Source organism: Alosa alosa, chromosome 3 (genome assembly GCF_017589495.1).
Source record: "Alosa alosa isolate M-15738 ecotype Scorff River chromosome 3, AALO_Geno_1.1, whole genome shotgun sequence".
In the NCBI taxonomy this organism is placed as follows: domain Eukaryota; kingdom Metazoa; phylum Chordata; class Actinopteri; order Clupeiformes; family Clupeidae; genus Alosa; species Alosa alosa.
This window is the reverse complement of record NC_063191.1, coordinates 23,777,889-23,793,241: the sequence shown is the minus strand read 5'-3', so window position 1 is coordinate 23,793,241 and position 15,353 is coordinate 23,777,889. Positions and strand designations below refer to the sequence as shown.

The 15,353-nt window shown below is 46.3% G+C and overlaps 1 protein-coding gene across 1 annotated transcript in view; it reads left to right on the top strand.

Annotated features, from left to right (window-relative positions):
* pde11a (phosphodiesterase 11a) overlaps positions 1-15,037 on the top strand; it is a 49,071-nt gene extending 34,034 nt beyond the window's left edge. The window contains exons 11-20 of the mRNA XM_048240041.1: positions 1,168-1,314; positions 1,710-1,817; positions 3,458-3,567; positions 4,165-4,255; positions 5,610-5,710; positions 5,979-6,056; positions 6,198-6,261; positions 6,395-6,469; positions 7,678-7,761; positions 12,001-15,037. Coding sequence (XP_048095998.1) covers positions 1,168-1,314; positions 1,710-1,817; positions 3,458-3,567; positions 4,165-4,255; positions 5,610-5,710; positions 5,979-6,056; positions 6,198-6,261; positions 6,395-6,469; positions 7,678-7,761; positions 12,001-12,234 — 1,092 coding nt within the window. The 3' untranslated portion in view covers positions 12,235-15,037. The remainder of the gene's footprint in view (positions 1-1,167; positions 1,315-1,709; positions 1,818-3,457; positions 3,568-4,164; positions 4,256-5,609; positions 5,711-5,978; positions 6,057-6,197; positions 6,262-6,394; positions 6,470-7,677; positions 7,762-12,000) is intronic.
* Positions 15,038-15,353: the final 316 nt, after the last annotated feature.

The window sequence follows — 15,353 nt, the reverse complement described above, 5'->3', positions numbered from 1 at the left end:
CTTCATGAGACTGTTTATTATGCCTGTCAAAGGTTGGCTGCATCCATCAAATAATGGTCTCAGGAATGATTTTTATGCTAAACTGTGCATCAATAAACAGCCTCAGATCATTGCAATAGGCTGGACACCGCAGAGCCCTCTTCTTCATCTGTGCACTGGACATCTCTCCACCTTTCCAGTCCTCTCCTCCACTCCTCCTTTATGTGCTCCATGCGCATTCCTTCCTCCCCCTCCCCACCCCACCTCCTCTTTCATAACTGGCCTACAAACGCGCTCTGCATTGCTGTGCTCTGAGCATGCTCTCCTTGAGCGCGCAGCACTGTAAATGTCACCGGAGCAGTGGCCTCGACATCCTCTCACAAGGCGAGATGTTGACTCCTTGGCTCGGTGAACCTGCCGTTCTGGAAATGAAAACATTTCTTTCCCCCGGCGAGAAGAACGCTCCACACTGGACATCAGCTCAGCCTGCACACTCTCCCTCTCCGGCCCTCTCCCTCCCACTTCAGCCGAGGACACAGGGAGACTGGAGAAATCAATGAGATCTGACCCAGAATTACATTTGCAGAGATACTCAGTGTTGTTAAAAGGACAATTTGTAGTTGTTGTAAATATTTCTTATATTCTTGTGACTATGACTTGTATGAGTTATTCAATGGACCTAATAGCATACAGAAAAGCCCACAGTCATTTTCTTTAGAAAGAGGTCCTAGCTGTTGATCATTCGTTTCTGTTTTAATGTAGTTCTACGTGGAGATGTTGACAGTGTGCTTTACCAACATTTTGGCTCCATATACAGACAACAGTAGTTAGCAGTCTCTCCGGATCCAAACAAGACAAGAGTCGCTAATGATATCCTCTATTAGATTTGTCAGTGACGTCAACAAACAAGACCAGCAACACTTAATCCCTCAGATAATTCCCTCGTTACTTCAGTGCTGTCTGTTTTGTGCTATCTTTAGGCCTCTCATTAGCACATGTTCCTACTGTACATACATTACCACCCTCTCCCATACTCTGTTTGGCCTCAAACTTAATACAAACGCTAAGACTACATCTTGCTGTTGTTTCTGTCACAACTTTACGACCCACATCCTTTTGTTGGTTTCATCTCTCTGTCTCTCTCTGTCTCTCTCTCTCTCTTCTCTGCCTCTCTCTCTTGTATACCAGGCTGCAAACATTCCTCTAGTCTGTGAACTGGGCATAGATAAGCTGTCCTTTGATGACTTCTCTCTGGATGTGGACGCCATGATCACTGCGGCGCTCCGTATGTTTATGGAGCTGGGCATGGTGCAGAAGTTTAAGATTGATTATGAGGTGAGTGGATGCTGGTTGTGCATATGGAGGGCTGGTTCATAGGAGTGGGGGAAGGTGTGCTGTTGGCTATCGTGGGTGGAATAGAATCAATAGCATTGTATTGTTTAAGGGGAACATAACATTGTTGTGTTGATGCGTGGATATTTACACTGAAGATGAATGTGCTATGTAGTTGTTCAAGGTGCCTGCACTTTATGCCTTTGCCCTCTGCGGCCCCTGGGATTTGGGTTCCCAAACAGAAGCCATACGTTCTCTAATATCTTGTGTTCTTGTTCTTGTGCTCTTTCCTTCTCTCCTCCACATCCATCTCTCTCTCCCTCTCTCTTGTCCTCCTCTCCCTCTCTCTTCTTTTCTCTCCATGGCTTTCTCTCACTTGTTTCTTTGACCCTGTTTAGACGCTCTGCCGATGGTTGCTGACTGTAAGGAAGAACTATCGCATGGTCACCTATCACAACTGGAGACACGCCTTCAATGTCTGCCAGTGCATGTTTGCTATGCTGACGGTGAGTAGGCTAAAAATAATACTACAGTATGTTTTCAAAGATGGGATTACAGTCCCTTTGTTCCTGATATTATGTGAGTAGGCTAAAAATAATACTACAGTATGTTTTCAAAGATGTGATTACAGTCCCTTTGTTCCTGATATTATGCTGCTTATCATCATTATTTATACATTCATGGGGTAACCACAGTCATACATGGGGAATGAGATACAACAACTAGTAGGGAACAAAATTCAAAGCAATACATGTAACATTTCATGACTAAGTTCTAGTTCTCTCCTCTCAAAGGAGATCATATGGGCGTCAGCTTCATTCAGAAGTGTAAGGTGAAAGCTGGGCTATTCATGCATTCACCTGAATGGGGCACGGTGGGAGGGTTGCTCCAGATTCCGGGCTGTTTGATTTGTTCCAACCCCCAGTGGATCTCCTGGAGGATCTAAAGCGAGCCGTGACTCCCATAAGGCCTAGAGGCCAGCTCCACACTGGGGTTTCAGTTAATCACGCCACACGTACAGCACATCCAGCCCTGCTGCTTGTGCTGCTGGTGACGATGATGATGACGGCGATGAAGAGGAGGAGGAGGAGGAGGAGGGGTCTGGATGCTGCTGCGTCACTCTGAGCTCTGGGACTCACACGGGGGACTGTGAGGTGAACTGCTCTCGGCGTGACTGCTGCAGTGTACCCGGTTTTCTGAAGGACAACACTATAGCAGAGATCAGAGGGGGAGTCTGAAGGATAAGATCCAACAGCAAACTTTCACTTTTACAAACTTTACTTTCAAATGATGCACTTTCTCTCCTAATCTAACATTTTCTCTAACAAATGTCACACTTACAGTATTTTTTCACAATTGCTAAAACACATTTTTTGAAACCTTCCCCCCTTTTCTTTATTCTCAAACTACATTCACAGAATGTCTGACAGTTCTTCTTGCAAAATCAAACAATTGCCTCATAACAGTTTCATCTTGACACCAAAACATGTGTTCCCTTATTGTTTTAAGCAGCATTACCGGTAATTACCGGTACATGCTCTTGCACCCTGTGGTGATGAATGATCCATGTCAGAGGGTAAGGTTTAAGGATTGAGTTTTAGCTGCTATCTGTAAACTCTTGCTGATGGACTACAGCAGTTAATATGCAGTTATACACGATTTTCAATGGAAGGCCAGATGTCAGAAATACTTTCTCTATTGCATGTGGTCATTGGTGTGGGAATATGCAGATGCCATTATTGATTATGTCTGTCATTACTGAAGGCTGACTGCATGTCCAGTGCTTACAAATACTTTTGTTTAGAGTTAAGATAATTTTGTTTTTTGTGACCCTGATTCGGTCATGACTAGTCAAAGTTACAAATGGGCTTATAAGACCTGTCAAGTTAGTGCTTGAAAACCTGGAGCCTTTCCATGCTGGCATGACGCATCGACTTAGAGCTTTGTCATGCTGAGTATCATTCAGTGTGGATGACCCAAAAACAAGTGAGAGCTGACCATAGCCAGCGGAGCTAGACCCACAGGCCCTGACGATGCAATCCCCTGCAGGCTGGCCCCAGGGCAGCCATCCTGGGGGAACATCTGACAAGTCACGCTCCATGTGACAGGTACAACACTAACCCCCATCCTCCTGTTTTCCCCTTAGACTGCGGGATTCCAGGAGACGCTCACAGAGGTGGAGATCCTGGCTCTGATCGTCGGCTGCATCTGCCACGACCTGGACCACCGGGGCACCAACAACGCATTCCAGGCTAAGTGAGTGTCCCTCGCTGCCCCCACCAACACCACCCCCCCGTCAGTGTCCCGGACCTTGTCCCTCCATCAGTCCTCACCAGCACTGTCCAGACTGCAGCACAAGTCCAGTGCAGATCAGCCAGGAGTCAAGAGCAGCATTGCATAAGGCTTACATAAGAGTCTGTTGGATAAGGAGCGCATAAACAAGGCTGGCATGAGGCGCATAAACAGTGCAGCAGCTCCAGCACTCTGTCTCCTCACCAGGGTGCTGGAGCGCCTCTTTTGTACTGCAGGTGTCCGAGGGCATTTTCAAATATTTTCAATTTTCATGTAAACATTATTGTGTTGTGCGAATTTGTCTGCGTTATTTGCCTACGTCAAGTCTAGAGTCTAGAGGTAGCTGAATCACTGTGCATGCATCTCTTCACTGGAAAAGTGTATTTGCATATATAGCTTATTGTAAAGGTTTGCAAAATGTGTGTCACTCACAACAGCATGACATTGTGGTAGCATACTTGCAGCATGTATAGAGATATACTTGTGAACCGAGTCTAGAAGAAATGACCGTCCAATGCTGGATTGCTAGTGTTGCTAATTGGCGCCTTGTGTCTCCGCCAGGACCGGCTCTGCCCTGTCTCTGCTGTACGGCACGTCTGCCACTCTGGAGCACCACCACTTTAACCACGCCGTCATGATCCTGCAGAGCGAAGTACGTTTGAGCTCTTCCACACTCAAACCTGCGCACCAACATAAGTCACTGTCTCTCATACACACCATATGCACCATCCCTGCCCAGTCACCCATACAGCATACAGACACCTTTCTCTCTTTATCATTTGAGAGAGAGAGAGAGAGAGAGAGAGAGAGAGAGAGAGAGAGAGACTGAAGGAGTCCACTGAACCTCTTTTAGTTGTAGACGAAGGTAATCTTCTCCTGGTGCTAAAAAAGTAGAAATGAATGCAATGATTGGAAAATAACCACAATATTTTAATTAGCAGAGAGAGATGTTGCAAAATCATCCTGGAGATGATTTTGTGTAAAGTGGCTAATTAAAAATGGGTTGGAGGGGGGGATTTGCAGGCTAGGCTCCATTAGGCTTATTATCACGTCTGTGACGACACAGCAAGCTGACAAATGTTTGCTTGAGAAATCATAATGCTTTCTGATAATATGCTATGTGTATCACAGCTGCCGCTATTAGCATATAAATGAGAAGTGTCCCTTAATTCATGAAAAAAAAGAGACAGCAGATTCAGTCCAGCGACCAGCAGGAAGGTTTAATTAAAACTTAACTTCTTAACGAGAATCTATCCTTCGCTGCCGACTCCTTTCGCTCCTCTCCTCCCTCTTCTCTCTCTCATGCTTTCTCTCTCTAACACACACGCACACATCACTCGTGAAGATGAGTGTAGACTCGGAGAACTCACCCATGTCTTGGCAGTGATGCTCAATATTTCATGGGAGCCAATGAGCAGAAGCCTCGGTGAGTTTTTTGAAGTGATCCGCTCGAGAAGCTTCTATTTCAGGCCAAGTGAGTGAGCTGAAGGAGGATCACCCAGTCACCGATGATGCTCTCCGACTTCAAATCGCTCCAGTTCCCCACACAAGCTGATCTTTAAAGACCACTCGTCTAGCTCCAGTACGGCTGCCTGTGGAACTACACAATGTTTTTGTGTATTTGTATTGTCATGACGCCACATCTCAAGATACTCAACTCGTCCACTGCTCTGGAACAGTGATTTAAATTAAGAAGTGCTTATTCACATTCAGGAGGCCCCTCTCCGTGGTCCTGATATCTTACCTTAATCCAGCACAAGTATCTCTTAACATGGGAGTGTGCTTAGCCCAGATGAGTGTCGGTGTGAGTCATCTTGAGTTCTTTTGAAATTCAAGAGGGCCTCCATGTCTTGCTGTGAAATCTGATTAACTTATGCATCCAGATGTCTTAGAGGTCCATTTAGACATTTGGTTAATTCATACTCAGTAACCTTTGAAAGAAAGTTTTTTTTTTACCTACCCACACTTCTGACATTTGGTGTGTTTTTGTTTGGTTTCTCTCCCAGGGGCACAACATCTTCTCTAACCTGTCCTCGAGTGAATACAGCGACCTCATGCAGCTGCTGAAGCAGTCCATCCTGGCTACTGACCTCACCCTCTATTTTGAGTATGTACTCCATCATCCCGAATATACTGCATGAAGACCCAACCCTCACTGATCCTAAACAGACAGCACACTACGATCTTCTCTCTTAAACAAGAACACTCACTGCGTTTTCCATGGTTGACACAGGCAACAGTGATAATGCCAAACAAACATGCACTGAGGGAGAGACGATAGCATCAGATTCTTTAGCTCTGCACTGCCACCTTGTGGTTGTTGTATTGTAGCCACAGCATTGGATTTAAGCTTGGTGCCTATATCTCTCTTTCAGGAACAGGAACATATTCTTTGAGCTGGTCAACAAAGGGGAGTACAACTGGAATGTGAAAGGCCACAGAGATATGTGCAGGTAAGCTCCAGTTACACTGGCATGCGTGAAGCAAAACATCATCCTTTAGAACGTCACACTGTGTAGGACTGGGTGGGTGCTGCGTACTGTGTGTGGCTACATAGAGTACATAGAGTAACCTGACCTCTGTTTTTTCCCCAGGTCCATGTTGATGACGGCGTGTGACCTGGGTGCGGTCACTAAACCCTGGGACATATCTCGGCAGGTGATTGGATCACATGGCATGACAGCATGTTGTCCGAATCAATAGCCATGGTTGAGCGCACCACTCTATGTTGAGAGCAGTGTGACCATAGGGCTATGTCATTGAGTTTGTTTGTGGTGTTTCCCCTGCACAGGTGGCCGAGCTGGTGACCAGTGAGTTCTTTGACCAGGGAGACCGAGAGAGATCAGAACTGAAGCTCACACCATCGGTGAGCTCTCTCCCACCGCCTTCACACTCACACACACTTTTTCCATTAGTGTGTTTGATTTCAGTAGGGAAAGGAACCAAAGAAGAATGTTTGTTGCCAGGCACATGCAATCCAAGTACACAACAGTTTCATCCATTCATGGCCTGTTGAAAAGTAAACATGTTCTTGTGGTCTTTCAGGAGGCCTCTGAGTTGCAGTGCACTTGCATCACACAATAAAGCTGAGAAATGAGAAGACTGTCAGCTCGTATCACCAGTGCCCTCGTAAATGTGCCTAAAGCTATCTTTGAACCAGCCCTGCTCGACTCTGACCCAGAATTAGGTTGAATACAAACCAATGCAATTAGGTTCCTGACTACAAACCACCTCACCCCGCTCCGTTGGTTTGTAGAGCCCAGGTCTGTGTGAGTCCAGCGCTGCCAGTCCTGTGGTTTCATTAAATGTGCTGCTTTGGTAGGACTGTCCTGCTGGTCCCCACGGTGCTCTCCCTTCCCCCAGTCTGCTAATTAAATCTCCGCAACTCAGAGTCCCACATGGGACACATTCCAGAATCACCCTTGTTGCAATTACACTTAATCAATATTTGCTTATGTGTCTGTAAAGAGGAGAAAGACCTTATTAAGGGAAGTGCTAGTGTCGCAGTACAAAGTGGACGCAGTCGCTTTGAAGACAATGCTTATTCCTTTCCCTTTTAAAACAATAAAAAATCAATTAAAAAAAGCAGCGCTCTACAGTAATTGCTGCCCGTCGTCTAATCACGGGCGGCCACATTGCCTTTCTCTCTGAAGTAATACAGTTGCCTCAGGTTTTACAGCCTGTGTCAGAATCTTTAGCTGCGAGTGTGTGGGCGTCCTGAATTATACATTCAGAGCCAGAGCCCAGCAACTATCTGTGAAGTGCAGCTCTCCTCTGCTGTTAGAAGTTCAGCACACAGGAGACCACAGCCGCGCCGCGCGAGCAAGCGCCACTCAGGGACACAGCAGAGCAGCGAATAGGGCCCCTCTTCAAGGCAACAACCATGTTGTTTCCCCCTCACTTTTAACAAGTGGGGGAGTGTTGTGCCAATCAATGGCAGTGCAATAAAACAATTGGTTACTTTTAGCCACCGTGATCCATTTATGCAGTTCATGATGTTTTTTTTTGTTTCTTAGCTGATCCCTTTTTAAGTCTTTGACGTCTTTGAAATCTTTTGCCGTGTTTGTGTTGCAGGCGATCTTTGACAGGAACCGCAAGGACGAGCTGCCGGGGCTGCAGCTTGAGTGGATCGATGGCATCTGTGCCCCGCTGTATGAGGTAGGGACACGTCCTTCACGCACCCCGTCGCTTGTATCTCTACAAGGCATGAACTACAAGGCAGCGTGATACTGCTAATGTAGAACACACTGGGCTTGCTTACCCTCCTCCTCTTACTCCCAGCCCCTGCTGTTGCATCACAGAGTCTCCTAGTCTAACTCCAAGAATGACCAAAGAGATGTTTTGTCAGAAGAACTTTTCATAGTCTTTTTTTAGTTTAGTCTCCCCCACCCCACTCTGTGGCATTCATTCAGCCGGAGGTAGCGTCAAGGACACAGTTTGAAAGCGATCGTCGCTTGAACATACAAGCACAAGCTTTGACATCCTGATGTGATAAAAACGAAGCGAGACGCAAGTGCGGCGCGGTGAAAGGGGCTCGTGACGCAAGCGGCCGCGTCTGCTGCGGAGGCACAATGCTCATTCGGCTGGCTGCCTCGCACGCAGGTATGCCGCGCATCCTCACTCCACGCAACGCTGAACACAAAGGCGTGATGAATAGTTAGAATAAGTCATGAGCTGCTCCACAGACATAAGTGTGTCACTGCGTGTGTGTGTGTGTGTCTGTGTTTGTGTGTGTTTTTCCGTGAGCCAAGCAGTGACGTCAGCACCCACCTGGCTCCCTCAGGAGTTTTTCCTTCATGTCTTTGTGTGTGTGTGTACGTGTGTGTGTGTGTGTGTGTGTGCATGCTTGTGTGTGATGGTGTGTACTGTATGTCTGTGTGTATGACTGAGTCTGAAACTAACAAACTAACTAAAATGAGGAGCTGGACGACCCATGTGGTGGAGTAGACGTATGGACAAGAGAGCCTTAGCTCCTGTCCATGTGCTGACAGCTGCTCTGTCCCTGAGCCGTCCTGGCAGTGTAAAGGGCACAGACGTGTTTTGTAATCAGACAGTACAGTATGTTTGCCTTTCCCACCTCAAACGCGCACCGGCATCTCTGACATTTTGCTCTGTTTACCACACACACACACACACACACACACCACACACACACACACACACACACATACACACACACACACACACACACACAGGTACAGGGCACAGGTAAGACGGGGGCATGCCGTTCCCCCGCAAAGTACACCCCCCGAGGCAAGAGAGCCTTTCCGCTCGCTTGGAGGCAGCTGCAGCACTCTGCACTCCAATGCTCCAATGCGCACTCTGCACTCCAATGTGCGAGTCGGAGAGGAACTGCGTAGGAGGTCTGCGCTGGCCGTACTATCTGCACTCCAATGCGCCAATGAGCAGCGAGTCGGAGAGGAACTGCGTAGGAGGTCTGCGCTGGCCGTACTATCTCTGGTCAAAGACCGAGCTGGCAGAGACTACCCCGTTCCCATTTCCCTGAGAACTCGTGATGGAGCCCATGCGTGCGTTCATTCAACCCACGGTGGGGTTCTCGGTGATACCACGCTCTTTACTGCGCTTGATAGCACACTTATAATGGTGTGTCTGAACCTCTGTGATGAAAGCAGTGTGTTTAAAACATATACATAACGTTACACTGTTTAGATCAATGGATGATAGACGGTCCTCATGCACAAACCTCCAAACTAATCCTAATTAGGATTTATTCTGTAATCTCCTTCATAATGAAAAAGCAGACTATTCTCATTCCTGTTATCAGATAGGAGCAGGATATGTACAATTATACCATCTCCTCCTCCATATCCACCCGATCATATCAGTTAATTGAATTAATTTAGACAATAACATGACTAGCAGCATGGCTTTGTGTACTTCTCAGAGCTCAAACAGCCCATTTACTTCAGTACAAACCAAGACGTTTGCTATTATGTCCTCATTACATCCTTAATGGGTGTCCACCAGAAACCTAAAACCAGGAGCCCATGGAGCGTACATGCTAATGTTTATGAAATGGAGATTTCTTTTAAGACGGTAACACTGATGCCAATTAAATAGAGAGAGGAAAGCCATGGAGGAAGTGGCAAGGCAGCTTGGCTTTTGTGTGGGAGGAAGAGAATGGTCTAGATCTGGTTTCTCCTGACGCCGCTGTGTGGAATATTAAACCTCTGTTATGTAACCCCGCTGTCTTCAAACTCAAAGCCCACCAGATAACCGCGCCGCTCCCTTAACTCCACACTTGTGCAACTTCGCTGGAATATTGATGCAGAGCAGACAAAGCGTGAAGTCGGAACATACTGTTGGTGTTCGACGACTGGGGTTTTCGCTGGTTGGGCTGGGTTGGGCTGGGTTGGGCGGCAGCAGTCGAGTTTTTTTTTTATGTCCTGCTCCGTTCCCCAGCAGACGAGATGAAAAGTGGGGAGATTACCTTGATCAGAGTCGGCTGTGTCCTGGAGAGCTCCCCCGGACTGGCTGCTCATGGGCTACAGGACACACACTGGGGATGGAACATCAGGCAGGGTCTGGATCCACAGCCAGTTAAATGAGCTTTTACTGTCTGCTCAGGAGACCTCCACCACCACACAGTCTAGAGTATGGGGTGGGGGATACATGGGCTTCCCATTTAATGGGGGAATGGTTCCCTTACACCTAGAGAAGAGCAGAAATGAAAAGAGAAGAGAAGAGAAGAGAAGAGAGGAGAGGAGAAGAAAAGAGAGGAGAAGAGAAGAGAAGGGGATGTCAGTGGACTGAAGATGTCTTGAAGCTCTTGACACTTTATCTGATATGAAAGCCCAGGTTTTCACATCAAGAGGACTTTAAACTTAAATCCCAAGTCTTAACTGACACCTGCAGGGGACGATTAGTTAAAGGGATTGATGCAGCATGTAGTAGCATGTTCTGAGCAACAGAGAAGGAGAATTGAGGAAGTTTGAGGAGTTAAGCCAGTCCTAAAAAAAACCAAATGATCCTTTATTATTTGAGTAGTTTGTTTTTGAATTTGTCAAACATGATGTCTTTGTGTGAGTTATTCAGCTTAATGCATTTAGTTGGATGACTAGTTCAAAGAACACAATCACTCAACCACTCATGTACTTGACATTGTAAGGGAAATCCATGTAAAAATGGACAAGCCTCTGCATTCATATGCATTAGCACCCAAAGGTGACCCGTGGAGAGACTTTGGAAATGAACACAAGTGGACTTGACCTGAATCCCACTGCAGAGGGAAAACATTGTGTCATGTCATGTGAATGTTAATTTATGGAGAGCATAACAGGCACTGGCACTCTATCAACCTCGCTCTGATTCACACCCCAAAAAATCCTCTCCCGCAACTAAACATAGTTTTTGATTTGCCTGACAGATCAATTTTCGTTCTACTCTTTCAGGTTTGTGTTTTGTCTGTGTGTAGATATGAGCCAGTACCGCACCAGGAAGCCTTTGAAATGTGGCAGCTGTTTGCAGAGTATTATTAAAGCACATTACTCTTTCCATTTGGCTTTTGTGGTGTTCCTCCTGCGTCTGAGCGCTCCGCTCCCTATGTGAAGTCAAACAAATCAGTATTTGGAAGTCGGGCACGCAGAGAAAAAACGTCTCTGTTTGCCGCTGCCTGTCAGTGGAACAGTAGGCTCCAGAGACCTGCACACAGACTCCTGTGGCACACATCCTCTCATCCAGACACGTAGATGCTTAACATGTTTGCCAACTCTGAGTACGATAAGTCACGCTGTGGCAAGCCACCTCGATAGCCGCTCATAAAAACCAAGCAGATTACCCTAATGATGTCTGAAAACATTGATGTCGGCAGCTGTTCATACGGTAGTGCGGAGACAACCAATAACATGAAAGGCTTAATGACAGCGTCTCCTCAACAAGGCTGCACTGTGGGCGGCTCGCTCTCTCAACAGGCGCCAGCTTTGTTTTGCCACCGCAGTGGCAAGTTGTCTTCAAGTGCAACAGGCCCTGATGAAATGTGGCTTAATTAGAGCGATTTGTGAACCCATGCGCTTCGGATAACATTTGAAAAGGCGCAAACAGTGGCGGGGAGAAAAGCCAGAAGAAAATAAACACGGCTGTCTCCGAGGTCATTTGTCAGGGGCTGCGTGTCAGTGTGACTGAGCTGCCATTTCACAACTGAAGTGAGGGAGAAAAACAGATGACAGCAGCAAATAACTAATTAAAGTTCAACAGTACCTCTTTTTGTCCCTTGAAGCTGCCTATCATAAGATAATTACTAAAACCTGCACTCATCACTCAGATATTTTGATTAAGTCAAGTGTGTGTGCTGGGCACGGCCTTTGTTTTGAAGATGAACACTTGGCCCCTGAAATGCTCGTTCTTTGAATATTCCCTTCTGCTCTTTTCCCTCTGCAGACTCTGGTGAAGCTGAACCCCAAGCTGCAGTCCATGGTGGAGCTGATCGGGGCCAACCGGGCCCGCTGGGAGGAGCTGCACTGCCTGAGGCAGCTGAGCCAGGAGGGCGCCAAACCTCCGGACTGCTGCGCCGACGCGGACGACACCCCCTCCTCTGGCTGCGGCTGCGCAGGGGACCGTAAGATGAGCTCTGGCGCCGCGCCCTGTGGGGAGTCCTCCGAGCCTGCCAGCTAGCTGCCGCTGTCGCCGTCGCCGCGCCCCCACTGAAGGTGGTCTGTGGTCCTGGCAGGGGGGATTGCGCCTCCTCCACCTTTTCCGCTTGTTTGCAGTCTGCAGCATACCGGGTGCTGTGCATGCAGAGGGCTATTTCTTGAGCTCTGCCCCTGTGCTTCGCGTGGCCGCCGCTGGAGTATGGGAGATGACCTTTGACCCGAGGGGCCCCTAAACCCAGAGGTCAGCTGTGGGCGATTTGGAGGGCAACTGAAGCCACAGACAACTGCACGTTTACCTTGCAGCAATCGCTGACAATATTTAAATGGAAGGCATTGTGAACATAATCAGCTGAAGACCAGAAAACTACATGATGTTTGTGGGCCAGCATTTCTGTGCACTGCAGGTTGCCAAGATAAATTGAAAAGACAGAACAGAGCATAACCACTATTTTATCTATGTGTTGCCAGGAGGGACTCTAAGCATACTGTTACAGCATAATGTACCACTGTCGCTATCTGTTTATCTGAATATCCTCAGACTACTGACTATTGTTTTTTTTTGAAGGGACTGAGGGTGATTTTTGTATTTTCTACTGTACATATTTTTTTTTCCTGGAATGAAATATGCAAGTGCTGTTTATGACATGGGTACTGGCTTGGATATTCCTGTCGGTGTGATTACTAAAGGATCAGGGCTTTGTGGGACCACTAAGCCAATGGCAATGCTTGCAATGCAAATCTGATATGCTTTCTCTCTGTGCCTTGTTTGGGAGCCCTTATGAAAAATGCATGGCATCTTCACACCAACTTCATAATTGTCTTAAAAATAGGTGGTGGACCATGGAGGCTTTTGCCTACTGCATAGGAGCCGGCCACCGTGGCGTCTTGAAGCCCCTCCTCCCCCTCTGGCTTAGAACACGCTCTTCGTGCGTTGCTTTTTGTCATTGTTATTAGAGCTCTCTTTCACTGGGGGAGCTATCACACTGGAGCATTTGATTTCACGGCTACACAGATTTATCCACCGATCGCTTTTGTTTTGCTTTTCCTATGAAATTAATCATGTTCAAATATAACAGAATAGCAGGTGATTATTTATGTGTGAGTGTATATAAATATATATTTATATATGTATTGATTGCAGTTGTTCATACAATTATGTACAGCTTTGCCAGCAACACTCCAAGTGACTTACAGCAAATGGATTGTGCCTTTGTCAGCCCTCTCTATATAGACACAGCAGTGAAACTTTTCCAGCACACACTTTGCCAAGTAACTCACACATTAAGTGATTAATGATGAGTTTGTCAGTGATCCGTCTTGACTTTACAAAGTCCTGACATCAAAATGACCCAAACGTCCAGGGGAGACAACTAATTGTCTGGTTTATAAGGTAAAATCTGTTAATGACCTCAGCCTATGTTGTACTACAAAACCCACTCCTATGAGTATTACTCCTCACATGCAGACGTAAATACTAAATACACTTTATTCAACACTGTATAGGCAGAAGCCAGTGATGGAGAAAAGCGAGAGCACTACAGTGCAATTTCCATACATGTAAATTGAATGGTCAAAATGTCAGGCTTGGATTTGTGGCCTAGGTTCCATGAAATCCGCAGGAACTCAATAGGGACTCTAAGCGACTCTCTGAGGTTGTAAAGTTGTGGGTGCTTCCTCTTCCCCCGCACTTAGTGTCGCGTCGCTCTCATCCCCATATCTGTCAGAGCCAGCTGCAAACCCATCACTGTGCTGTATGGTGGTGGTGTAAAACACTTTAAATCAAGCCGAGACACCAATTGTCTTTCCATACAGATGATATGAACACCAATATTTCCTCAGAAGAAAGGGTAAATAAAGATAAATGGCGATCCCCATATCCATATGGCCATATTAAGATAATCCCTTCAGTGCTCCAGGGTGATACTGATAGGTAGGTAATGTGGTTATCTAAGAAATAGCACAGTTACGACTCACTCCGCTGTGGACACTAACAGATGTAGCAGCTCAAAGCATCTGACGTTTCAAGACTGCATCTATTACCATTTACTGCAGAGGTTCCCTCCCACATCTCCTTCATACCAAATGATTGCCACCAGGAGGATCATTCCAGTAGATTGCCAGTGAAGACAGACTTTCCCATTGTCCTGAAGGAACCATTGTGAATAAGTTGTTCTGAGATATTTACATCTGTTCAACACTGTTAAAGTCACTCTCCTCTCACAAACTACCAGCTGTTCGTGTTACACAAACGTTACTTGCTTCTAACCTGTTAGCATTCATTTTAAGATCTATTTTGATGTTTTATTGAGTCCTTCTGAATTGTGTTGTAGCATTGTGAATTGGAGTCAATACGTTGCTGTGCTCCTTGCGTGGCATGGATCTTCGTGCTCTTCAGGTTAATCTAAAAGGCTAATTGATTCTGGGGAACAATTTTAATTGCATGACGTTTTTGAACAAATGCTGTACATGTAGCACATTAAGACACACCAGTGATTACCTCTAAATATGGCATTAATTAGTGACATAGTGACTACATCTTTTTCCTCATTTGAAATTAACTGCATGGGTTACTGTAGTGCATTGTGGTGGGCGAAGCTTATTCACTCACAGGTTGAATCGTACACCTTCAGTTTTAAATGTGACCAAGCGTTAGAAAAGGACATGTATTTTTTGTATTTTGGACATTTAGCTGGTATTTTCCTACATCTGCCATCTGTGTTCTTTTCTGGTGATATTGAGGAGAGGTCAATGGAAAAGGCTTTTCAAAGGCATGTTACTGGGGAAATGTGCAATGTTTGTTTGATATGAATAAAAGTGCGCTGCTAGTTCTATCTGTATGGCTGTGTTGTGTTCTGTGGGGATCTGCTGCCCCATAGTGGGATTGTGTTTCCTAGTCGATGCACCACCTCAACAAATCCTGCTTACTGTGAGCAGATCAACAGTGCCCCCGTGTGGCCATCATGGGCTTTAACATGTTAGGGTTTAACACTGCTTTAAACTGACTTCTTATCTAGTCAGCAAGGGCTGTGCAGAATTCACACTCAGGTCATGTGCATTCATAACAGTGATTTTGAAAATAATACACATGAATACATCCTGGCTGTCACATGTTTTTTCTGGGTCTGCTGTCAAAGATCCAGC